General features: G+C 44.9%; 1 protein-coding gene across 4 annotated transcripts in view; it reads right to left on the bottom strand.

Moving 5' to 3' along the window:
- The window catches only part of Hk2 (hexokinase 2), a 59,794-nt gene extending 34,393 nt beyond the window's left edge, over nucleotides 1-25,401 (bottom strand). Inside the window, exons 1-3 of one of the 4 annotated variants that reach the window (XM_071601766.1) lie at nucleotides 25,301-25,401; nucleotides 24,895-25,078; nucleotides 5,409-5,571 (exon numbers count right to left, since the gene is read on the bottom strand). In XM_071601766.1, coding sequence (XP_071457867.1) covers nucleotides 5,409-5,571; nucleotides 24,895-24,957 — 226 coding nt within the window. In that variant the 5' untranslated portion in view covers nucleotides 24,958-25,078; nucleotides 25,301-25,401. Of the gene's footprint in view, nucleotides 1-5,408; nucleotides 5,572-17,838; nucleotides 17,919-23,623; nucleotides 23,644-24,894; nucleotides 25,079-25,287 lie in introns of those variants that run through there. The other 3 variants (XM_071601765.1, XM_071601767.1, XM_071601768.1) reach the window with 3 other exon arrangements.
- Between the last annotated feature and the right edge of the window lie 1,679 nt (nucleotides 25,402-27,080).

The following is a 27,080-nucleotide window of genomic DNA, read 5'->3' as shown; positions in this document are numbered from 1 at the left end:
GTGGCAATCATCAATCCTCTTTTAGACTCACTTGCCTTATTTTTAAAGTGGGAATTTCTCTTTTGTAAGGTTTTTATGAAAAGTAAAATAAATTTATGCAGACAGTTTAGTATAGACATTACGTACGCTCATTAAATAGTGCCAATTATTCCTGCATTTCCTCTTAATATGGAATTCTTCTCTGAAAAACCGACCCTTTTAATGTGTGTGTGGCAGGACCCTGACAGTACTGTGAGTAGGACTGGTGTTGCAATCCTCTGCTCAGTGATGGCATAGATTAGGGCTGCCTGCAGAGAGTTCAGGATGGTGTCATCCCTGACAGACACAAACAATGCTTCCTTTACCTAATTCTTCACTGCAAAAGTCAAGGGACACAGACAAAAAAATATTGGTGAGGATATGAGGCATGCAGAACTCTTTCCACTTTGTAAGTGGAAGTATAATACTGTTCAACAATTTAGGGGAAAGGTCTGGCAGTTTTAAAAATTGAAGCATATACCACACCAAACTATGACCCAGTAATTCCATTCCCAGTTGTTTTACCCAAGAAAAATGAAACTTGTGCCCACGAAAGAGCTTGTGCAAGAATGTTCATGTTAGCTTTACTCTTAATACCCCAAAACTGGAAACTTCCTAAGCATCCACCGATATTCATGTCATACATGACTCCAATCAGATCATGGAATCAACAACCAAAAGGAACAAACTACTGACAGAAACAACATGAATAAATTTCAGATTATGATGCATAAAAGACTTGAATAAAAAACAAATACTGTATGAATCTACTTATGTGAAGTTCTGAAACAGGCAAAGCTAATATGCGTGGAAAATATTAAAATATGCTGGCCTCTGGGTTGTCAAGGACAGGAACTGACTGGAAAGTGGCATGAGGGAACTTTCTGTGGTGTATTGATAAGGATTGTATTAAACAGGTGTACGTATTTTTGTCAATTCATCAAATGATACATTCAAGATTTGTCATTTCATTGCATGTAGATCTTACCCCAAAAGAATATTGAACTCTATAGACATGCTCAATTTTTAGAGTTGAACTGAACAGATTTTGGCAATTTATTTTGCAATGCTTAAATAAGATGGACTGATAGATGGAAGGAAAAAGAGGTATAATAAGGCAAATCTAGTAAATATTAATGCTCACTATGGAATACTTTGAACTTTTTAAAACTGGGGGGGAAACAAGAACTTTTTAAAATTATTTTATTTTTTTAATTATTAATTTAAGTGTAGAAACTCATGGGGTACCATGTTATAATTTGATACAATGTGTAATGACCAAATCAGGGTAGTTAAGATTTCTATCTCCTTAACATTTTTAATGTTTAATTAACACATAATAATTGCATATAACCTGGCTGACATTGAATTCAATCACCTGAGTAAGATATTCTTGGACTTGTTTATATCCATCATAATATAGTTATCTGTGTTAACTATACATCTTAACTCACATAGTCCACTCAGTTGATGAAGCAAAGGTACTTGATAATAGTCTTTGAACATCTCCACCACAGCAGGGTTTGGGGTCTGCTGACATGCCCTGCCTTCTCACAGAGAACCCATAAAACATGACTTGGAGGTTCATTTTCCTTCAGTGTAATGGAGGTACCCATCAAAAGTGGATGCCCTGAAACTTCCTACGGTCTCTCCCAGATTTTCTACCTGGACTTACTGCCAGTCTAGAACAAGACTGGGCCAGGGATCATTTAAGGCAGACGCTTTTGAACTTCTAATTGAAAAACACCTAGTAGATTCTGGCTAGCAACTTAAAAAAAAAAAAAAAAAAAGTAAAGTAATAGATCTAACTGCATCACACTTGAGAGTAAACATTGGTCCCTGAATCTTGTGTTATTTTGGATAAACATTTATGCATTTGTGTTTCCTGCTGTGAGGATATGGTCCAGAAAAGTCAGAAAGCTAGTGATTTAAGGATTAGGTCATTCTAGATGAGAGGTTTAGATTCAAGGTTTAATTCCATGGATTAGAAAAGTAATGCTGGAAACCAATGGGCTGAGAACCAAAGGCTCTGATAAAGGTGGTATTGAATAGACACCACTGGAGCAAAGGTCTCGAGCCTTCTATGGGAGAAACACCTTATCACCAGTCGCCAACAACAGGAGGCCAGACCTTGGCCAGGAAGCAGGTGCAGAAGTGCAGCCCCCAAGGCTGCGCATGACCACACTGTCTGCCCACAAGTGTGCCCTTGGTCTTTCCTCTCAGCATTTTATTGTGATACCAAAAAAAAAAGAGAGAAATCTTTATTTTTAGTAGTCTCTGTCAATTTAGGAATCCTCAACCTTCACTGCCACATTCCATCACTCACTCCCCAAATGACAAAACATAAACTTGAAAGCCTTGATATTGACCACTCTAAATTATTTCATTCCTTCACCTCCCCCTCCCCAGTTCCATTTTCTTCTCCAGAAAAAAACCCAGTTGGTTACATGGTGCACATGTTCCAGTTTATATCCTATTAACTTCAGGATGTGTATAGGTATGGATCCACAAGCCATGTATAGCATTGCTTTGAGGGATTCTTTTTAAATTTACATTCAACATTAACTTTGCACATAGGAGATACATATATTTCCACAATTTTTCACTCACTCATTACTTTTAAAATTTTTTGTAAGGTACTACAACCCAGGGGCTTTCTACCATGGAGCTACATCCCCAGTCCTTTTATTTTTTGTTTTGAGACAGGGTCTTGCTAAGTTGCCCTGCCTGGCCTCAAACTTGCCACCTTCCTGCTTCAGTCTCCAGTGTTGCTGGAATTACAGGTGTTTGCCACACGCTGGGCTCTTTTATTATTTTTCAATGTCTCCATATTCACACGTGCTCATTCCTATGCTGAACAGTATCCTATCACATGAATATACCACAAACTGTTTCCAATATGCTGTCCTTATAAGCAATACTGCTATGAACATTATTGGACATGTCTCCTTGGATTCATACAGGAATGAATCATATGAGAGTTTATTCAGAGTATATGGTTGGAAATGGAATTGCTGAGATGTGAGATATCATATACATGGCTTGCCCCATAATCTGTTCTTCCCAACAAATGGCTAAACCACCAGCCCCAACCTCATTTCAAAAAATTTTAGTTTGGCACTAGCTACGTGCTGCAGTTCCAAGTGCACAGGCCAGGCCCATGTGCACAAAGACACAATACATCAAATGTTGTCTTGATACCTCAACTTTAGCACATTTGGGTTTGATTCCTGGCTGAGCCTCTCATTAGCTGTGTGATCTTTGGCAAGTTATTTGACCATCCAATCTCAATTCTTCATCTAAGATAGGCTGATAAAATTTGCACCTTTTAAGGTTTTGTGAAATGCAAATGAGTTCACACATGTAGGCGCTTAGGAAAGTCCTAATCCCATAATATATATCTGGACAATATTTAGGGTACTTATTTGATACTACTGCTGGGTAAATAAAACCGTCCTTCAAGAGCCAGTAAATTTATCAGAATGTCAAATAGGAATAATAGAAATGGGTGTGGTTTCCAATCCAAGAGAGATAGGTTCATTAAATGTGCCAATCTAGAGGGCACTGGAGGGAGAACTCCTGAGGTCTGCCACCTCCAGGGACTCTTTGAAGGGCTGAGACACACACACTCAGAACAACCCTGAACAAGGTCACACATCAGCGCTGGGTCCAGACTGGATCCCGAGGCTTCAGCAAACATAGACTTATTTTAGGAACTGTAAAGTCTTGTTAGACAAACAAGGTCCCTAAAGACTCTCAGGATGGTGAGCCTTAAGGACACAAATATGATGCAAACAGGCATGTGGTACATGAATAAGCTGTAACCCATGCCTCCCTGCAGCCCGTATCCCCCAGCTCTGTGACTCCCCTGCAGTACCTCACCAGAGACCAGCTGACATCTTGGAGTCCTCTCCTCCCTTCCAGTTCTTGGACTTGGGCTTCCTGGTTTTCCCACTGCCCTGGCAACTGCTCCTTGGGCTCTTTCCCCTGTCCTCTAGATGTGAGGAGCTTCCCCTGGCCCCCCACACTCATGGGCCTCACAGATGCTTCGTTTCTGACATGGGATGCTATCGTGAGGACTGAATAAAACAAGTAGTATGGAAGCTCTTACAACTCATTATAACCTCTTCTCTAAGGATGCTGCCATCCAGGCAGCTGTGCTCAACCTCCTGACATTCCCTTTGAATCTTCTCTGCCCAACACAACATGCCAGGGCCATTTCTGTATCTCCCATCTGGACCCCTCCACTCCCGCTCTGTTCCACAATTACTGTTGATGATATAACATCACCAAGACAGTTCTGCTCACAGTCCTTCTATTGACTCCCCAGTGCCTACGAGGAAAGACTGGACGTTTGAGGCTTGCATGCAAGGCCTTCTGAGATCTAGTCCTTATCCACCTTTCTAGTTTCAACCTCCACCCATATGATAAAATCTCTTGCTGGGTGGCACGCCATGAAACAGGGATTCTGTATCCAATTAGGGAATTAAAGAAAGCATAACAGATTCTTATTGCAATAAAACTTCAGAACCTTTGATACCTCATGCACACTGTGGTTCTTCACATTTTCCCCAAGTTTATTCAGACTTCTAGTATTTTTTTCATAAAGCTCAAAAAATAATCTAGGATGAGCCAGACATGGTGGCACAAGCCTGTAATTCCAGTGACTTGGGAGGCTGGGGCAGGAGGATCAAGAGTTCAAGGTCACCATCAGCACCTTAGAAAGACCCTGTTTAAAAACTAAAAAAGTAAAAAGGCTGGGGATATAGCTCAGTGCCCATGAGTTCAATCCTCAGGACAAAGAAAGAAAAAAAAAAAAACAGGCAAGGTGTCATGTGCCCACAGTTCCAGCTACTTGGGAGACAAAGGCAGGAGGATCACTAGATCCTAGGAATTTGAACCAGCAACACTGTGACACCCCAAACTAAAAAAAAAAAGAAAGAAAGAAAAGAAAATGAAAGAATCTAGGACGATCTGAACTACACTGTCTCTCTAGCATGCCTAAAGAATGTGCTGGCTATGTGCACACAGGTGGGCCAGAGAGCAGCTGCCAGAGCCCATGGCTGTGACCATCACAGTATGCTTGTTGTGGCTCATCACCACCACTGTGAGCAATCTGTGTGGGACTGTAAAATCCCAAACAGCCAAGAAGACTTTCTCAGCACATGATGGAAAACAAACGGCTGTCAGAGAGTCCAGGTAGCATTGACAAAGAGGTGTTTCAACCTCGCCTGCCCAGACTGCCAGCTTTCCCAGCTTTCCTGCCTAGCCCATTCCCCAGCCTTCCATTTCATTAAGATTGGCTTCTGAAGCTTAAAACCAAAGAACCTTTGGGTCCCTAAGTAATGACAACCAAACTGCTCAGGGCTACCACCCCCCAGCTGCAGTACCTGTCCCATCTGGGGTGGACCTCACAAAAGTTGGCAGCATTTTCACTGAAGCAGTGGGGTGGGTGGTGGCTCCAAGCCCTTTTTCCATCTCCTTGCGGAACCGCTTAGAAATCTCCAAAAGGGTTTCATCGGAGAGACGCATGTGGTAGAGATACTGCTCAACCTGAAAGAGAAAACAGGAATAAAGACCTAGGGATTAAATACATACATAAATATATTAAATATATATAGTTACATATATAAATATAATATTAGGTTCATCTAATAGAATATAACACATCCCTTCAAAAGAATAAAATCGGTCATTCATAAAACATGATTATTAAAGACTACTAATGGGAATCAAATTACCAAGATTATCTTTTTTAAACTGAAAAATTAAAATAATGAAAATAGATTTAATTTTATTTCTAGAGAATATTTAAGACCTGGGGAAAGGACAACTGGGGAAGAGAGAAGTTAGTTCTTTTCAGACAGGTTGAATTAAAATACCTGACAACTAAAATTCATTACTGACCCTCCTCTATTCCCCACATACCTCACACGGCCAGTCATGTCAATCCCATTGTCCTTCACCTTAGGCCAAGCGCCTCTTACCTGGGCTCACACAATCTCATATATCTTCCATCTGTTTTTCAACCCCCAAGCCAGACTCTGCTGTTCTCTTGCTTAAAAATCTATCCACGGCTTCCCATTGGAACCAAACCAGAAAACCTTCCAAGTTTCTAGGTGACCTGGCCTCTGCCCAGCTCCTGATCTTATGGTATGTCTCCGTACCCTTGAGCAGCCTCTATCCCTAGTTCAGTTCCCAGCCTGCCCTTTCCCTGCCCCGGGGTCCATGCACACAGACCCTGACATCTCCCATCAACCCTTCAGGCCTCTCTCCACAGACTCCTCTTCTTCTCTTCCTGAATATAATAGTTGGGACTCCCTGAAACTTTAAAGACTCTAGCTTTCCCCAACATCATCCACAATTTGGAAATGATTGTCTACAGCTGCTCCTGGACTTAGGGTGAGGTTACATCCTGAGAAACGCATCCTATACTGAAAAATGTCTTAAGTTGAAAATGTATTTAAGCCCTAATCTACTGAACATTATAGCTTAGCCACTCTACATTGTAGAATATCAGTCATTCACCCTTGCAAGCACATGGCTAACTGGGAGCCATGGCTAACTGGCACTGCCCAGCATGAAGAAAGACTATCATACTACTACCATTATCCTGGGCCAAGATCAAGATTCAAAATTCAAAGTGAACATGTATCACTTTCCCATTATCATAAAGTCCAAAAATTATTGGTGGAACCATAGTGAGCCGGGGGGCATCTATATTAGCGGCTAGACCATAAGGCTAAAAGACTGATGTTTCTTTGTTCAGGCTCATATCTCTGGAGTAGTAGAGTGCCTGACACATAATAGGGGCTCTGTATAAATCACACCTCTCTTATACTCGGAGGTGGAAACAACCCTCCCTAATTATTTCACTGATCTTGTTTTCCACAATAAATGTATACAAACTTTTCCAGACTGAACACCAGAAGGAGAGGCCTCCTCTCAGACAGTTTGAGAGTATCCCTCTCAGACAGTTTCCTTCTTGGAAGTTCTCTGCCTTGGCCATGGATATTCCCAGTTTTGTAGGAAGAGGGCTGACAGAGACCCATCCAAGGAGATGCATGAGTTTCCATATAGCCAGGACCCAGCTGTGACCTGAAGGTATGAGTACATGGTCCTCCTGTTCTCATCAGCCAACTGAGGGACTAGAAGGGATACCACATCCTTCACCAGCTCTGAAACTCACAGATTTCCAAGGGAAAAGGTTGGCTGATGTCCACTACCAATGTTACCCGCCATGAGAAACATGTAAATGATTATCTGTCCTTTGCCCTGGCCCAACTTTAATGAAGGAGTAAAATTAACTTTCTCAGCCAAATATGGTCATTAATATTATTATAGCTTTTTATATTCTCCATCATTTTTTGTTGGCCCTGCTTGATATTTTTTTTTTTTTCAACTGAACTTGCAACCTAGGATTTCCAGAGGAACAGTACAAGGTATTTAATCCTTTCATGGAAAACCCAGTGTCCTTCTTTGTGACAAAAGAGAAAGAGAGAGAGTCCCCTTACATCTTCTCCCTTCCAAGCCCTATTCTAACGTCCTACCGGGGTTGGACTGTCCCTTCTCTTTGGGACTGTTTCTGGCCCTGTAGAATGAGATGGGCCGTCAGATCACTTCAAAGATCCTGACCAGTAATGACTTCTTATCAATCTTCCAAGATTCTAAAAGTGGAAAGACCAGAGTCTGGGGTAAAATGTTGAAAGCAGCCGTGAGCAGGATAAAGGAGAGCCCGTGATGCATCACCCACCCTCACCCCCTTCCACAGTGCCAGTGTTCCAAACCCAAGGAATGGACACACACAATCCTCAAATGGGCTGGAGAAGGACGAAATAGGAGCAGACAATGGTGACAAGGCAATTTCTTCCCACTAAGTCGGCCCTCAGCCGCTTCTCCACTCCTTCCCCCAGCCTACAAAAAGATCAGTCTTATCAGTTGGGTTTAGAATTGCACAATGAGAATTTCCCAGAATTCCCCCGTTGCCATATAGATTAAAAAAACTGTCTCAGACTATTTAATAAGTCCATTGGTTAAATCAGAGAAAACCCAACTGTCCATTCTGTTCCATTTCAGGGTCCTAGCTCCTCACTTGCCTCATGTCCACTGCTTCAGCCTCCCAGCTTGGCACCCCACCTCCCAGGCCCAGGCCAGGTCACTGACCTCCTGCTTCCTAACCACTAGGGTGCACAAATGCACAAAGTTTAGGGCAACCCAGACCAGAGGCCAGTACCAGGCCATATCCAGGGACAGTGTTGAGCTGCCCTCATAGACAACAGTAATAACAGCAAGCCCTCCCCCATAGTGCCAGCGAGTGAGTTCTTGTTGTCAAAGCTTGGCACCCATTAACTCATTAACCCTCACAAGAACCCTTGGAGGTGGGTACTGTTATTACCTCCATTCCACAGAGAGGTGAAAGCAATGTGCCCTAAGTCACATAGATAAAAGGGGCCAGGATGGAGCAGGGACTATATGGAGCAGTCTAGCTGGCCTATGCTCTTATCTACTCTGCTAGATGACTGCCCTTCTCCTACTAGACTACAGCAGGTCTACACAGGCCTAACTAATAGCACTGTAGTGAACTCAGGCTGGCCACACCCATTAAAAGGCAATCTTTTGGCTGGATGCAGTGGCACATGCCTGTAATCCCAGCAGCTCTCGAGGCTGAGGCAGGAGGATCATAAGTTCAAAGTCAGTCTCAGCAACTTAGCAAGGCCCTAAGCAACCAACTTAGTGAAACCCTGTCTCAAAAAAAAAAAATTAAAGGGCTAGATATGTGGCTCAGTGATTGATTAAGCACCTAAGCACCCCTGGGTTAAATTCCTGGTACTAAAACCACTTTCTATTCTAGTGATTCCCAAAAAACAGAGATCAAGAGCAAATAGCACAGCGTATGGCCTACAGGGCTAATCTGGCAGGTCAGGGACAGCAGATATGTCTAGGGACATTTTCATAAGAATGACACATGACAAAGCTAGAGATTCCATCTTACTATTTTCGCAAGGAGAGGAAAGCCCAGAAGTTTCACTGAGGCCCCTTACCCACCTCCTCCACAGATGGCTCTGTGTTGTCCAGAGGGGGTAGGAGAATCCATGGGGAATAGCTGATCCTGTACTGCCTTAAGAGGTCCTAATACCACTTCCTAAAGTGCAAGGTCATGTCCACAAAACGGCAAATTCACAGCAGCCGTTCTTAGTTTACCTTTGATGTTGAAACTGCTACAAGACTTTTGGGAAATCCAGTCAGATACTTCTCATCCTTAACACCCAAAGATCAAGTTAAGCAGTTACCCCTTACTCAAGACATATCATCCTTTGCCTAATAGATTAGAATCATCTTTCCGTGTCCAAAGACAGATGAAAATCATGATGACAAGGATGTTTGTTAGCAGTAGCTAAACATTTATCAAACATTTCTTACTTGTCAGCAGCCAACCTAACACTCTACTGACTTGATTGATCTCCATTGTCTTTTTGTAGAACTTCTATAATCCTGTTTTTAAGGGCATTTGGATGGTGAGAGGAAGAGCTGGGGTTCAGGTCTGCATATCCACCTCCAAGCCCCAGGACCACCATGTTTGCCTGTCCTACCCACTGCCCTTTGATTTCTTGGATGACTCCAGGACCTTGGTTTCTTCTCCATCATATGAGAAGATTAAGAGAAAGGATGTGGAACAGATATAAGATGAAAGTCCTACATCTTGACTCAAACGTCCTCTCTTTCACTTTGGAGCTCTTGGAACTCAGGAGTAGATGGCACCTGAGCATGATGATGTGTCCACCCAGTTTATTAGGGCCACAAGGAAGAGATGATTAGTTACCTAATGTCATAGCTTCCAAAACACAGCAGTGGAGCCCACACAGGGGGCACTGCTGTGTGGGGTGAACAGTGGCCAAAGAAGCAGAAGTCAGAAACAAGACACAGCCTCCACACAAGGAATGGTTTTCCTGGGTTGGGAGAGAAGTGAATGCAGTTTTCAGAATCCTGCCATCTTTCTCCCGGAGTGAGCCAGAGAAGGCCCAAAGCCAGGGGAGAAAGCCACGTAGGAGTTGCCATATGTACACCGGCAACGGGTCAACAGCTAAACAGTATCCACTCTTAGAAAGGAAGGCCCTTGGGTTAAATAGTTCAAAATCCTAGTGAACACAGCATCTGAGTTTGTGGACGTCCTGTCTCACACCAATAGACATCTATCTGGCCCATGTTTGAATGCTTCCAAGCATAGAGGCTCACACTTCTTTAAGTTCCATTGTTGGTCAGAATCAGAAAGCTTTTCCTCAATCAGAGATAAATCTGCTTTCTGATAACTTTTATTCTCCATTCTGCCACTTGTGATGAGTTCCCAAACTTGACTGCTCATCAGAAATCAAACAAGGAACTTGTTAAAAGCATTAAAAGTTCCAAACATCCATTCCAGACTAACTAAATGGATACTTCTAGGGTTGGTGGCTCAAACATCCTCCCATGTCCTGGGCAGGTTTCTACCATGCCAATGATGTGATAATGACTGGCCAACACTGTTTCATCAACACTATTTATAAAAATCATTTTTACCACTTTTCTGCCTGGGGTCTCTAAAAGCCAGTAGTTAAGACACTGACTGGGCCAAGTGTGTGCCTCTGAAATAATCCTGTGTTGATCCAGGGTGCTGGGAGTTGGAAAGACAAACCCTGCACTTGCTGGGAAAAGATTAAGTTGTTGGAAACTATCAAATCATTCTGGCCAAGCCTCATTTTGTAGCTGGTGGTGGTAAAGCAAGGACTTTGGCAACAGAAAAACCAGTGTGCAAATCCTAGCTGTAACACCATTACAGGTGTGAGACATTGGAAAAGCCACACTTCCCCTGAGCCCCTGTTTCCTTGCTATAAAATAGAATGAGGAGCCCTAACACAATGGTGACTATAATGGCAATGCCAAACATGAAGTTCTATGTTGCCCTGCTTTCTTTCCACCTCTTCTCTTTCTTCTAGATTTCTCTTCAAGTGGCATCCTTGGAAGGCCAAGGATGTTTCTCAACCCAACTTAGTCACATTCAGGGAACAAGGCAGAGCCTATTTCCCCAAATGCTTCCTTCTATGCCTGTGATGGGCGTGTGGCCTATCAGGACTGCTTCTCTTTATCTGGAAGAAAGGAAGAAGCCTTCCAGGCTAGGGAACCAAAGGCAGGCCAGGGCAAAGCCAGGATAGGGTCTGGGAAAGTTGCCTGCTTGCCCAAGAGGCAAGGGTGTGTATTTGAGAGAAAGAGTTAGCAGTTTTAGTTGATACCTATTCGGCAATGTTGAGGAGATTAGAACTTCCTCATTGGGCAATTTTGGTCAGTTTCGTTTTTCCCATAACACACCAGCTCTTCCTCTACAGAGCTGGGGGTAGGGGCAGGGGTAGCCTTAATAAGAAATCAACCCCATACTCTTTATAAAACAAGAAACCAAATTAGGATGCCATTAACACCCATCCCTTTAAATGTCCAAATTTACCCCTGGACCAGCACTAAAAGGAAGGCAACATGTGACGTGGAAACAATATAAAGAATGGAGAAAACAAAAAGTCTAACAGAGATTCCACCTCAAAATGTACAGTGGACAGGCTGAGTCAGGCACAGCCCTGACCAGAAATGGCAGCGACCCAAGGGCACTGGAGGTGAGAATTAGAGGCCTGGAGGCAAGAATTAGAAAGGGCTTCTCAGAGGCCCATCAGGAGCAGCCTTCAGCAAATCTGGAGTTAAGACTAGAAACTGGACCACCCAGATGAATGACAACCTGGCTGGTCCAGAAGGGTCCATCTCATTTCATAGGCCAAATCCAACTGAACGGCTGGTGACCAATGCCTGGATCCTGGAGTCACCCTATCTGGTCTCAGTGAGAAACGGGCCCGATCAAATAATGTCTAGAAAAGAGCAATAGTCCAACTTTGACAGTTTATCTAACAGGCTAGGAATTCAATCTTGGGTACCTTAAGAGGGTTAAAAGGAAAGAAGAAACCATGAATCTCAATGTCCAAATCTGAGGAATTTATTATCATTCAGACCTGAATTCCTAACCACTGATGCCACCTCAGCCTCCTATGTTATAACAGCTATTGAACACCAATTATGTATAAAATACTCTGGGGAATAGAACCATAATTTTAAGAGAAATTACTTTTGGATATGGATAGTGGTGATGGCTGTGCAACAGTGTAAATGTCCTTAATGCCCTTGAATTAATTGTACACCTAGAAATGGTTAAAATGGTAAACTTTGTTTTATATATATTATCACAATAAAAATTTTAAGAAATCAAGATCCTGATCTATAGGATTTTATAAGATAATGAAGAACCTGGTTTAAAATATAGACCAATAAAGGCCTCTAGAATGCACAGAGGGATGCATCCTGGTAGATTAGAAAGGCAAACATGTTTCAGGACATCCCCTGGAGTGTCACAGGTGTGACAACAGTATTCAGAAGAGAGATCTCTTTTTTTTTTAAAGAGAGAGAGAGAGAGAGAGAGAGAGAATTTTTTTAATATTATTTTCTTTTAGTTTTTGGCGGACACAACATCTTTGTTTGTATGTGGTGCTGAGGATCGAACCCAGAGCCACGCGCATGCCAGGTGAGCGCGCTACCGCTTGAGCCACATCCCCACCAGAAGAGAGATCTCTTGAGCTAAGTCATCTCAGGGAATAAATGTTGACCTGGAGACCACAATGTGAAAAGTCTCAGAAGGGGTGAGCAAGCCCAAGATCTAAAATGATTACAAATTCTAGTCAGGCTTGGTGGTGGTGCATTCCTAAAATCCCAGTAACTCAGGAGGCTGAGGAAAGAGGATTGCAAGTTCTAGGCCAGCCTCAGCAACTCAATGAGACCCTGTCTCAAAATAAAAAAATAAAAAGGACTAGGGATGTGGCTCAGTGGTAAAGCACCCCTCAGTTATATATAACACACACACACACATAAATGTGTGTATAGACATAAATATATTTTTTTCTCATATATATGTATATATGATTTCCAGGTGCCAGGAAGCTATTCGAATCACTACATTTCATAGTTCCTCACTAATTGCTTTATGATTTAACTCTATCATTTTTCAGAGCTCTTTATAATTTGCATCTGGTTATTCATAATCAACTAGTACAATGTAGAATCTGAGATATTTCAAATGGGACAACAGATAAAAAAAATACTAAATTGTTTAGATGCTTCTAGGATCTAAAAATAACTATACAGACTTTTTCTACCTAGTTAACAAGAGTCCCTGAGAAGCAAGAAGCTGGCCAAATGTGATCTCATTATTTCTAATCACAGGAAGGAAGGACTATGAAGACCACCCTACTCTAAGGACTTCATCCTATTCACTAACTCTTCCTGGGCTGGTCATTTCCCTGTAGGGTTGAGTGTCAGGAGAAAGTTTGTCTGCCCAGATACACTGTGCTTCCTGCTAACCCAATGAGATGAAAATACCGATTTAAGGACAATGATCCATTTTGTCTTGACTGTCAGGAAGCTCAGAGCTCTGTCCTTAGCTCCAATTAAGTTTTTTGGAAATCATCCCTGCCTGTTTGATGACTCTTGTTCTAGAAATCCTTTTACTGAAAGCTGACCCAAATCGCCAAATCCTTTTAGTAAGCAGGCAGAAAATAAATACTACACGAACGAGCAAATGCTCATCAGTCATTTCTATAGGACACACCCTCCTGGCAGAAGGGTAAATTCAAGTGATCAAATAGGATAAGAAAGTGGCTCTACAAGCTTAGAAGCATCAGGGCAAAGGATTCAGGGACACCTGAGGCACAGTCCGGTTCCTTTCTTCAGTTTTTGGATGTTTCTGTTAATATTTAGAACACTCTTTCCAGGTGGCAGTGGAACAATCTTTTAGCTTCCAGACCCCAGCCTTCTTAACACTGTTCTTGCCCAGAAGATACAACCAAATCATCTATATTATTAGGCCAATGCTCCAACCTGGCCTCCTCAAAAGAAATTTAAAAAGGACTGTGTTCTCTGGAAGTATGACTTAGTCTTGTCTGCTTTAAATCAAACACAGTCAGACCAGGGTGGGACAGGAAATACCACTTGATTTAAGAATATATACCTACAGCCACCCACAACAATGTAGATGAAGCTCACAATGTAATGCTGGGTGAAAGAAGCAGACGTGAAAGTGAGTCCACTCATTAAGTATGAAACAGATCTATGCTGTCAGAAATCATGATATGATCACACTGAGTGGTGGGGAGGGTGGGGGAGATGATAGAGTAAGTGCCTGAAAGTGGGACTGACACGAAGGATCTCTTAGCGTGTCTGGGTGGCATTTGCCCCATGTGTTCAGTATCATATTTTTACTTTTGTTTTTTAATGTAGTTAAGAAAAAAAGGCAGATGGCACTGACTTGACCCTAGTCTACCTACTACACATGGTCAAAGCACCAAAAGAAATCCAAGAGGTCACAAGAGGACAATCCAGAGGGGAGATTCATAGTTTAAATCCAGCCACACACAGCCTTCCAGTGACTCTGTGCTGACACAGCTGGCAACTTAGGTTTGAAAGAATTTCATATTTTTTGCATTATTCCTTTGCCAATGTTTTACCACAAATCTTTCACAAGGAAACCAAAGCTTGGAGAAGCTTCCCCAAACCGCAAGCTAGTTCCTGGCAAGACCCACAACATCCGGTGGCCAGTCGAGTGCCCCAACCTGGGGCACAGGTGTGCCCATCCCAGGAAAGCCGGGCAAATGCTATCAATGACCTCATTAATAATAATGCCCTCACAGACTCCTCCTGGGAGGGCCGAGGCTGTGCAAAGAGCAGCAAGTTTATCTTGTAAAATTGCCAAGGCAAAACCAGATGTTTCTGATAAAAAGGAAAAAGATGAGTTGGGGAGGAAGACATGAAGCAGAAGAACACCGGTTCGTTAAGCCCTTGTCCTCTGAAAACCAGTTGAACAAAAAGTAACAGATCTGCTACAATGCTTTCTTCAGATGGGATCAGGAGGCCCCTCAGCAGGGCCACCATGCCACCTTAGGGAGATTCCAGCTCTGACACACCATGTACTCACAAGCCTCAGGCAGCAGGGTAAGTGTGGAGTTGACCAGGGAGGCATATGGGCCACTCCTCCAGGATCCTGTTGCACCGTGGTGAGTCACAGGGTTTCCTGTTCTTCCAGTTCTCACTCTCAGCTGCATCAAGTTACAGACAGACAGACCTCAGGCAGCAGCACCTGTCCCTGGGTCCAGGAGATGGACATTTGGGAGGCCTAGCCCAGGGCCCTTCTGTCCTCAGACATTGTGTTCTGGCTATGGAGCAGCAGTGCAAAGGAATAATATATCCCAGATGTACACGACCTGGCTAAGTTCATTTACCCAATGGATATTGATTGAGCACCAAATTGAGTGTGCCAAGATTGGGCACTAAGGATACCAGGGTAAAGCAGACACTAGCCTCTTCCAGAAAGAGACTCAGTCCATGGATGGCAGGAAGCAAATAAGACAACAAATGTTTGACAAGGAAACTGAGGCTTGGAGAAAATTCCCAAGAATAAGTTCCAATCATAAAACTGAAGGTGAGGACAGACAACAGGTGGTTTCTTTCATTGTAATAAAATGCAGACTTATAATCACTTAAGTCACACACATCAAATCAATTTTAAGGATCCATTGTCTTGAAAAAGGTTAGAAATACATGAATGTGTAGACTCCCATGCCTAGAATGTTCTCCTCTGACCTAACAAACTCCCCACTCGCCCTTCAGCACAAATGGTCTTTCTCCAGCCCATGTCAATGTACTTTTGACACCTCTTTCTTTCATTCTCACCAGAGGACTAAAGGTACCAGCTAAATCTACGTCATATTTGTGATGCCCGCAGCTCTCTCAACACTCAAGATAAACTAGGTGCTCAAGAAATCTTTGTTATGGTTACCTAGAAGAGGTAGGAATGCCAAGAGAAGAGTTGGAAGAGCAACTTGGTGAAGGGGAAGAGTGGGCTACACCACATTGACAGGTGCTGTGTATCTGACCTTGCTCTTCAGGCTTGCACTCTCACTGTATAAGATCCTGACATCATTTCCTCCCAATCCACCCCGCCGCCTGCCCTGCCTAGGATGTTAGATTCCCTAGAGATAACACTCTGCCCACCCCTGGACAGTGCCATGCCAGTGACCAGAGTCTGCCTTCTGAGCCTCTCACCTCACAGTGACATCTGCACTCCCCACTTCTGCTGCTGCCATCTCACCACCTGCTGAACCAAATCCCTCTGGTTCTATCCCTCTGCTCCACATGTCTAGCACCAGACCTCCCAGTCTGTTTGTTTTGATACCCACCCCAAGATCACACCCACCATAGGAGAGGCACCCATATGTCCCAGCTTGCCCAAGACAATCTCAGTTGGCACCTGTGGTGGTAGCATGGCTGTGAATAGTACTCTCAAAAGTGGCAATAAATTATAGGGTCCCCACAGGGACAGCCCACAAAGCAAATTCTTACTTTGTTTTTGAGGAACCTTAAAGATGTGCATGCTACACAGATAGTATTTAAAGGAAACAGGACAGGGATTGGGGGATTGGGTTCCAGATCCTATAAAAGCTTGGGCTGATTCATTTAGTTTGTAGCAGCTGGCTTCTTTGACTGTAAAAAGTAGTTTGGATTACGTGATCCCAAAGATCCCTTCCCGGCTGACACCTGACTCATAACCCCATGAAACTGAAACATTATCAACCACCATGAGCAGCCCCATGCTGAGGGGAAAGTGCATGGGCTCTGGAGTCAGGCTGCCAGGTTTTGAATTCTAGCTTGTCCTTGGTTCTGAGCTTGTTACCTTCATTTAAATGATAAATAATAAGAAAAGTTCCTACCCCGAAGGCAGTTTAAGGGTAGCTCAGCTACCACACAAAGAGCATGTGGTCAGAAGCCAGCTCTTAGTAAGCACTGTACTTGCTTGTGAGGGGAAGGAACTAATGGGACATCATTGGAAGGCTTCAGGGAAGGTTTTGTTTGTTTGTTTGGTTTGATTTTGGTTTTGATACTGGGGATTGAACACAGGGTCACTTTACCACTGAGCTACATCCCCAGTCCTTTTTATTTTTACTTTGAGACAGGGTCTTGCTACATTGCCCAGGCTGGTCTCAAACTTGCAATCCTTCTGCCTCAGCCTCCTGAGTAGATGGGATTACAGGTGTGCACCACTGCAGCCAGCTCACAGAGGGTACTGAAATAGGAATATTTGGGAGAGCGCATAACCAAGAGGAAGCCCCTCAAATGGGAAAGAAGAAACTGGCAACAGTAGCACAGGCCTGTAAACCCAGCTACTTTTGAGGTTGAGGTATGAGGATACCAAGTTCAAAGCCAGCCTAGGCAACTTAATGAGACACTATCTCAAAATAATATAAAAAGGGCTGGGGATGTGGCTCAGTGGCAGAGCACTTGCCTAGCACGCAAGAAGCCTTGGGTTCAATCCCTAGTACAGCAATAATTAATTAATTAATTTGAAAATGGGTATGGAGAAGGCAACCTAAAAAGCTCTCATTAACTCTAATTAAAGTAGTCAGGTAGTTTGTCTGGCTTCATTCCTTCCTTCATTCAATGATACAGAGAAAAGAAAAAGGTTGAGAATAGGTCTTTTGAAAATACAGACCACCTCCAGCCTCCAGGGGCCAACCCAGGAGCCGTGGTGAAGGAGGTAAGAAGGTTGGGTAGGTGCGGGGGTGGGCACCAGAGCTTGGTTTTCAGAGCCTGACTCAATCTGCTGGTGACCTGTGAGATAAGGCTTAATATCAAGGTCCCTCCAGGAAAGGAATGTCAAGGAAATGCTTAGAGATCCAGAGACAACAGCACAAAAAGTTTGTGACCCACCTGTAAAAGAGGGTGGCACTCCAGGGAAATGTGTGATTCTATTCACAGGAACAAGGTCAAGACTCCAGACCTCCAAACTGGGTTGTTTTGAGATTTTTTTTGGTTCTGGTGCTGGGGGATTGAGCCCAGGGCCTTGCACAGGCTGGGCAAGCACTACCTCTGAGCTACACCCCTAGCACCACCACTCCACCCACCCACCCCACCCCCCCCCCCTTTTTTTTTTTTTGAGACAGGGTCTCATTAAGTTCCTGAGGCTGGTCTTGAACTTGGACTCCTCCTGCCTGTCTGCCTACAGGCATACACCATACCCGGTTTCCAGAGTGTGGGTTCCACACAAAGGATCCTTTGAGGTTTGTCAAGAAGTAGGGGCACCCTACTCTCAGCAGGAGGGAAGACACTCTATGGCCAGGGGTCTGAACATGAGGAGCAAAGAGCTCCCTGCTGAGACCCTTCAGGGAATCTCCAGGAGTCAAGGGGAGCCAAGCCTCTCAAGGCCTGTCTTATGATTCTTCAGCCCAGGACACCTCAAAGGCTTTCCTCAGTGGGCAGACATGAGCAAGGGTGAGCAAGGATCCAAAAGGTAAACTCTACAACAGAAGAAAACTTCCATAGGGAGAAGCCTGAGCAACTGCCCTTGGGGTGTCTACCCTTGTACTTTCTGGGAATTTACTGGGGAACAGTAGGGAGGGCATTCACCAGTGAACAGGAGTGAGTAAACTAACACCATGATCATTCAATGCAATTGTGTTTCTCATGGCATCACAAGAAAGATGCTTCAACCTGGGGTGCATCAATGGGCAAGGCATCCCAGAGATCGATCACCAAATGGGGTTGTGCCTCAGAGAACCAGAAAGAAATCATGTTAGAGGAGGGGGTCAAGGCTGGCTCTCCTAAGTTCAGGTAAGAGATTTTAGAAGCTGAAAGGGACAGCAAAGATGTTTCCTTTTTTCCCAGCTCCAGGACTCTCCCCCACCGCAGCCCTTAGTCCTCTGATCAAATCTATCATAAGGAAGCACAGGCAAGCTAGTACCCACATACTCTAAAAGAAGCTCATGGGAATTATTTTTAGGTCCAAGCAGGGCCTTTTTCTGCTCCTGTCCACCTGGATAAGGCAAGGAGGGTAGGTAACAGTGTCTTTCTTTTTTCCTTCTGTGTACTATTATTTCATTACATAATAACTATGTGTCCATAATAGTTCTAAGAGCTTGACTTATTAACACTTTCTCTGTTTAATCCTTAAAACGATCATCTTTAGGATGGTATTCAACAATCTCTCCCTTTTATAAAAGAAAGACACTGAGGCCTAGAGAAGCTTCAAAACTAGCCCAAGCTCACCCTGTCAGGATTCAACCCCAGGGAGCCCGACTCCACATCTCACTATACAGCCTCCCCCCCCAAGAACTGCTGGACTGTCCCTGTACCTCAGTGGGTATCACTGGCCCCTCTCCTCTGCTCCCCAGCTACAGCAGCTCCTGAGCTCAGGTTTCACCAGGTCACACGCCTGCCTTGTCCTTAAGCCTGGCAGATACTCAGCCTCCCTAGAAACTCCAACACAGTCACAGCGAGAGTTTCCCAAGGACAAGAGCAGACTTCTTTCCCACTGGTTTCCTGGAAAATGGGCACCGCCTCCATTTTTCTGGTTGAGAACAGAGAAACCTCAACTGGCTCCTGCCTCAGGAAACCCACCCTTCAGGGAGAGATCATGGGCATCTGTCGACAGCTGGAGACTGGTAACCTCACCTTAAATTCCTTATTTGTAAAAGCCTATCTCCCACCATGACTTCCCACGATGTGACACACTATTGAAAGCTGAGGGCTTTGGTCTCAACCAGGGCTGCCAACTAGCTATACAACCATGAATGATGTACTTGAAAACTGAAAGGAAAAAAGGGAAACGGGCTATGTTCTTCTAAAGCAGTTTCTCAACCTCCACTCTACAGGCATTTTGAACCAGATAATTACTTACAGAGAATGGGGCCGGGGTGGGGGGGACGGGACGGGACACAGGATGGGTATTTATCATCCATCCCTCAGCTTTTACTTATTAGATGCCAATAAAACATACTCACCCACCAACTGTGACAACCCAAAATGGTGACAGACATTGCTAAAGTTGCCCGAAGCACAAAATTCACTCCTAGTTTAAAAATACTGCTCTAAAGGAATAGTAAAAAAACAAACAAAACAAAACAACAACAACAAAAAAATAGAACTCCATAAAGCTGGATAGGGTCTACAAATCTTGACTCTGTTGCTGGGATAGGCCCTCACGAAAAAATTTTCTGGCCCAAACTGTCAAAAACACCAAGGTTGAAAAAACAGTTTTAGAAATAATCAGGAACAACCCCTCCAGTGCAAGAAAGAGGGACAATGTCAAGAGGTATCCAGTGAACGTGGGGTTTTGATTTGTCACACCCCACCCCTACTGCTTTGAAATGGCAACAACAGACAACATACAGTGTTAGAAAACAAACCAAACTTGCTGACTTCAAAACTCCGCAATGATAATGAGGAACCTCTTATCAAGAGTTGGTCTTTGAAACAGGAAGTATCTAAACAAAGGAGGCCCACTTTCTGGGGCACCCAAGATTTTTTGGTACATCAGATCTCCTTACTCCAGCTGCCACATTTAACTCTGTGGTTTGTGTTGCTCTGATTCTCCCTAGAAAAGGGCTCTCAACTGTCCCCAAACTCCTCGGGGTACTAGAAAAGTTCAACTTTGAAAAATGAGAAGAAATAAAAAAAAGTAAAATGCTGACTTTGGCTGAGCAGCCTGAGGGAATTTTAATCCCTTCAAGAATAAAGAAAAAAAAAAGTGCTTCTTAGTGAATAGGATCTTGGCAAATGGATGATTCACAAAAGCTACAAAGTATTCTTACTACCACCAACAGCTGCCTTCTGAGCAACAGAAGGGGTTGTATTAAGACAGTAAAATGTTACAAACTAAAAAAAATGACACATTGTACCTGACAGTTAACCCAGCAGGAATTAATAGTCAAAAATAATTTTATTAAGGTTTTAGCAAGTAGTTTACCCCCACTATTTTAACCCCTTATCTAGAAATTAATTGGCACTCACTCCCCACCAACCCATGGCAATGTATCCTCTTTAGGTTTAATAGCCTTAAGTTATCTTTCCCTGGAGACTTAGCTCTCCAGATAAATGCAAAGTGTTTCTGTTTCCTACATGGTACCCAGAAAGCCTTGCACCCTTAGGTGAAAGAAAAGAAAGAAAGAAGGAAAAAAAAAAAAAAAAAAGAAGAAGAAGAAATTAAAATTCTTATCTGTCTTGACTCTGGTTGCTGCTGAATCATTCTGCTTCCAAGATGCTCCCCTCAAGTCCACAGTTGAAGGTCACCACTTGCTTATACAGAAAGAAGCCATAAGTGAGCTCTGTATATTCCAGAATTGGCATAAAATGTTTTTCAATCTACGTGTATCAAAACAATTTGATCAATGGATAAAGGAAGAGGTAAATGCTTAATTTCAGATCTACAGTTAACTCTGCTCTGATTCTTATTCCTACGAAACAAAAATCTTATAGTTTGAATATTAATTTACCCCAATAAAATGAATCTTCTATTTCTCCAGATAGGACACAAAGCCTTGATTGCTAAAACAGGAAAGGTACCCCCTTCTGTCTTTCTGCCACTCAGGATCAGTCTTAGGCCATAATCCCAAGGAAAGAGTAGCCCTGAGAACTGCATTTCCTTCTGCCCATCTGCCCATTTTCATCTGCCCATTCTTTATTCCGCTTCTTTCTCCAAGAAGGCCTCCTCTTTCATTCTCACTGAGTGCCCACCTCAACGGCGGACAGAAATCATGGTGATAAAATTGAAATAGTCAGGATTTGGCCTGTCCTGAGGAAGGAACTGAAACTGAAAACCACCAACTCTCATGTATGGTAGAAATGCAACCAACACCATGCAAGATTCAAGTGCAGCAACGTGGGCACACAGGAGGGGTAATAAAAAGCAGGAAGAGGAAGTAGCATTGGAGCTGGAAGGGGTCATGTTGAGAAAAGCTAGGTTGCATGTTCAATGCCACAAGGGCAAAGGTGGAATGACCCAATGTGAACGGCATACACTTAAAGGTATGGCAATTCAAGTCTTTGGGGAATGAAAAGAGGGAGAGGAGGAAGAGGCTGAAGATGAAGGATGGGGTCCAGGACATGCAGTAACCAATACAAAGTTGTCAGAGGCTTTTGAAATAATTCAGTCTAGCTCCAAAAAGAGAACAGAAATGGGGAAACTTTAGGAGGCCTCTGAAGTAACCCATAGACCAGCTGACAAAGGTGGAGCAGTCAGAAAGGAAAATGATTTCAGAGCTCCCAATAGGAGAGCTAGTTCTATTTCTGGACATTATTGAGTACAGTTGCTACCAGTAGGCATAAATCAGTAATCCACTATGTTCCTCAGAGGTAGGCAAGTAGTGGTCATGAGCATGGTGCTCTTACAAAAAGAAAAATAAGCAAAAAAAAAAAAAAAAAACCACCACAGTGCTCTTGCAAAAAAGCTAGTGACCTTGGGCAAGTTACTCTGTGCTGCAGTTCCTTACCAGCAAAATAGGGATGCTCTTAATAATGGCACTTATCTCACAGGGTTGTTTAAGTGTTTTTGAGGTAATCTATGTCTAGAGCTTAGGACAGTGCCAGGTACGGAGTAGATATTTTCTGTTTGCTCTTGAGTTCCAAAGTTTCAATCAGCAAAAGTGAGCAAATAACCCTTAGTATTACCCTAAAGACCAAAACATTAGGATTGTCCATAGGAGACAAGTGATTCCTAATGGGGCTAGTTCTGGACAGGTGACATAAACCTGTCCATGCTCTCAAACTAGAATAGGTAAGATGATGTCATCACAGAGGAATTTCAGAACAGTTCAAATAAAGACCTTTCCAAATGACTATAAAATTAAATTCAAACTTCATCCTTCTCTCCTAATTCTTCCATCCAGAAATTCATTCTGATTCTTTTCTTACTTTCCATGTAACTACAGCTAGAATCAAACAGCTTTGCTCACCCAAACTAAGAACTTAAATCCGGGATCTGACACCTGGTGAGTTAAAGGTCTGATTCAACTCTGCCCCCATTGGTAACTTACAGGAAATACATCCAAATGTTCTCAGGGACACTTCACAGACTGAAAGGTGGCTCCTAGAGAAGAGAAGCCTACAGGAGAGATATTTTCACTTTGTTGTGTCTCATCATACTTCTCTAAAATGGACAAGGCTGCTCCCTTATGCATCTTACAAAAATAAATAGTAAGTCAAAGCGGTTCAAGGTCCTGTGGTGAATAAGTCACAAGACATTAAAACTCATTTCCAGATTCTCTGGCTAATTTTCTTTCCACTCTGGAATCCGGGGAGATGACCCCCATTCCAGACCCCAAGAATAGTACAACTTCACAGTTCCACAGTCTTATTTCCTCTGAAGGAGGGAAAAGCAAACTTGTTCAAGAATTCAAATGTCCTGGAGCGGTATTCACTCAACTGAGACCTCCCTGGGATTAATGATCCTCCACTTTGTATTTTAGAGCTTGCCAAGAGATGACAGTCTTCCCCCCACACACAGTTAACTCCTATCTTGGGCAGAGAAGCTTACAGAAATTGCCAAGATCCTGCCAGCCCAAAGACATGCTTTTAAATAAACTGAATTAAAGTGCAGGGCCACATCCCAAGAAGGGGTCAGAAAGTAAAGACATTTACAGAGTAAACCAGCGCCTCTGGATCCCCCTCAGGTCTGAGGTTCATCTGCCATGGCTCTGGAAACATCAAGATTATAAACTACCATTCTTTCCTATGCCCTCAGGACCGCCAAAATGGGAATATAAACAGTTCGCCCCACAGAACGATGTCAAGACATTTTCCCTAAATAAGTGTTCCCATTGGACCCTGAAATCTCAAATATGTAATTGAGCAATGCTGTCATTGCCTCACAGCTATAAAAGAAAACTCCCACCCACCCCCAGCCCAGACCATCCCCTCCCTCAAATCATAGTCAAGGACTCAGGCCAGGAGCCAATACCCTTAATCCAAGGTATTTCAGAAACTCAATTCTCCCCCAGAGTGAAAGCGCCAGGAGCCTGGCCCTAACTAACCCACCCCCACCTTCATACCCCGAGGCAGGGAGAGAGAGGCTCGCAGCAGGGCCCGAGGCTCTTTCTTATGTAAATGAACCGGCAGGCCGCCGAGGGAGCTCGGGTCTGGGGGCAGCGGAAAGCGCAAGGGGCACCGACAAGTCGGGGCCTGGGCGCAGGAAAAGGCTGGTTTTCAGAACCACAAAATCTCAAGGAATCTGGGGAGGGGGAGGGGTCCTCTCCGAGCAACTTCTAAGGGAAAACCAAAAAGTAACAAAAAGGGCGACCCCCATTGGGAGGCGGGACCCGGGGACGCGAGGCGGAGCCGTCCAGAGGCAGATCTGCTAGGGGGATGTACGCCCCTCGTGGAGCCTCAGTTCCGGGCACCTCAGTTCCGGGGAGGGGGCGCGGCGGCAGAGCTAGTCTGCGCGCTTTCCCGCTCCTTCCTGGGTCGCCTTTTCCTCTGGCCCTCCTCCGCAAGGCGAGGAGGGACGACTAGGGGGAACAGCACGCCTCCTAAACGAGTCCTTAAGCGCTGGAGGCCCCCAGCAGCCCCACGCGGCCGCGGCGCCTCCTCCCCCAGCTACAGTTCTCCCCACGTGCTCTCGCCGGAACTCGCTACCGGAGGGGGGGTTCCTCCCACGTGGGCCCAACAGTCCTAGACTACGTGCCGAGCTACCCGCCCCTCCAAAAGAAGCTGGGGAAAAGGGGTAGGGGGAGAGCGCGAGCGCGCACGGGACAGCAGGGAGGAAGAGAGCCAGGCGGTACTCGAGCGCTGGCAACTCGCACGCGCGCACAAGTCTGCCAGCGCCTAGCGGACGTGGCTCCTCGCGCCCAGGAGTTTCCCAGCTACTCAAGACTTTTCCTGCGTCCCACTCCCTGAATGAGGAGGAAGCGGGTCCCGGCAAGATCCAAGAGTTTCCCGGAGAACACGCAACTTTATCGGAAGCGAGCCAACCCGCCCCAGCCCGCCACTACTTACTTTCTGCACTTGGTTATGGTTGAGCTCCGTGAAGAGGCAGGCGATCATATGCGAGGCAATCATCCTGTTGCGGCCAGGCGGCGCGGACTTGGGAAACTGAGGCGCGAGTGTTTGCAGGGGAAGCGGGTAGCGAGGTCTGACCGCTTTGTATGCGGGCCCGGTTGCCTGGCAGGAGCGGGGATTCCTGGCGGTACACAGAGAAGGTTAACGCGGGCTGGGGGATCTCGAGTCTCTAAAAACAGGCTTGGGGAGTCAAAATTGCTAGAAGGCGCCTAAGTATCGCTTCTGGCGACGAGTCTGGATGCCCAGCGTCAAGGCGCTAACTTCTCCCACAGGGTCACTAAGGCTCAACTTAGCAAGAATCACAGCCCGACTCCACTAAGGCGATCGGACCTATCGGGCTCACTCGCGCTATGCTCCCTCCCGCGTATCTTAGCTGAGTGACACAGCGTTGCCAGCGGTGGCCAGGGACTCCAGCGCTGGGGTTCGTGCAACAATGTGGCTTATTGAGGGGCTGCCGGCTCATGGGCGGGCGGGTCAGTGACGCGCGCAATCTCATTGGCCGCGCAAGGAGGGTGTGTGCGCCCGCGGGCCGCCCGCCGGCACGGGACAACCAATCAGCGTGCACAGCCCGCGGGCGCGGCCGCTCTGACACCCGAGCGGGCAAGCTACAGAGACTCGCCTGGGGCAGGGGGCGGGGCCGGGCGCCGGGGATGGGACGTGTGTTCCGTGGCAAGAGGCTGGAACGCAAAGGCGCATGAGCCACCGCCGCGTCAGGCTCGGCTACGGGTGGGGGGCGCGTGATCTCTGGCCCAGGAGGCGTGGAATGACTGGAAAGACAAGTCACTGGACCCGCACACGCCCTGGCCCAGTCGCGGAGAGGGACACCGTCTGGTATTTGGAGATCGTGTGAGGGGTCCCCATCACCCAGTCACACTTCTGAAGCATCCTGGTTCTCACCCTAATTTAGGGCTCAACCGGTCCGCCTAACGCTGATGCAAAGGGAGCCGCCTTGACTGCTTGCTTACTCTCACAGCCATTAGAACTGTCGGCCCATCTAACCCTCACCCCACTGATAAGCTATGGGTTTTACTAATCCTGTACTACATATGAGGAAACTGAGGCATCCGAGGCCTCATGGCTAACCAGTGGTGGATGGTAAAAGGAGCCCATATCCGTTTTGACTTTAAGATCTTATTCTCTTCCCCATTATTGTATCCTTCCTTTCTAGGAGCAGGAATGAAGAAGGCAGGAAAGGAGCGTTGTCTGCAGCTTTGGGTCTAAATTGTGGGCAAAAATAGGTGATAGTAAGTGTAAAACTGGATGATCTTGGACTTTGGTGGGGTGTAGTGGCTTAGAGATACTGAAAGAAGCAAGGTCCCCAGATTTACATATATTAAGCTGGGGACGTGGCTCAATGGTTAAGTGCTTGTCTAGCATGTCAAGGCCCTGGGTTCAAGTCCTAGTATCAAGTCCTAGAAGAAGAAAACAAGAAATAAATGTTCATTGTTAGGGAACACACACACACACACACACACACACACACACACATGACCCCACCTTGCACCAAAACTTATAAGCTGTGTACCCTTGCCAAATGCACATCCTCAGCCTTCTTCCCCTTTACTCCAGTCAGGATTGAAACCAAACTGCTTTGATCATAGTCACCATAATGGCCTACGTGTTTAAAATCTTGTGTTCTCTTCTGTCCCCTGCCCTTTTTCTTCCTCCATCTCTCAAAGATTCTAGGGACAGTTGTTCACATGCTGCATCTGGGCTTACCTTCTGACACCCAGTCAGAACCAGATGCTTCACTCTAATGGCTTTCCACTAACTTCACTCCCCAGGCTCCTCAACTCCTGTTTTCTATACTGGTGACTGCTGGAGTATTCCAGGGCTACCTTCCACCCTATTCTCTGATCTTGTTACATTCTCTTCCTGGGTAATCCCTCCAGCCCCACGACTGTTATGTCATCTGCACAGGGTGACTCACAAAGATAATTCTACAGCAAGGACCTCTCCCAGAGCTCCAGACTTATTCCAACTGCCATTTGTCATCTCCATGAAGTGAGAGCATTGCACACTTAATATATACAACACTGGATTCAACTTTTTTTCCCCCCAATTTTTTCCTTGTCCAGATGTGTCAGTAAATGGTATCCTATTCACTTTAATCATCCTTGATT

Source organism: Marmota flaviventris, chromosome 14 (genome assembly GCF_047511675.1).
Source record: "Marmota flaviventris isolate mMarFla1 chromosome 14, mMarFla1.hap1, whole genome shotgun sequence".
Taxonomy (NCBI): domain Eukaryota; kingdom Metazoa; phylum Chordata; class Mammalia; order Rodentia; family Sciuridae; genus Marmota; species Marmota flaviventris.
Note: the sequence above shows the minus strand (reverse complement) of the source record. Positions and strands in the feature narration are given on the sequence as shown.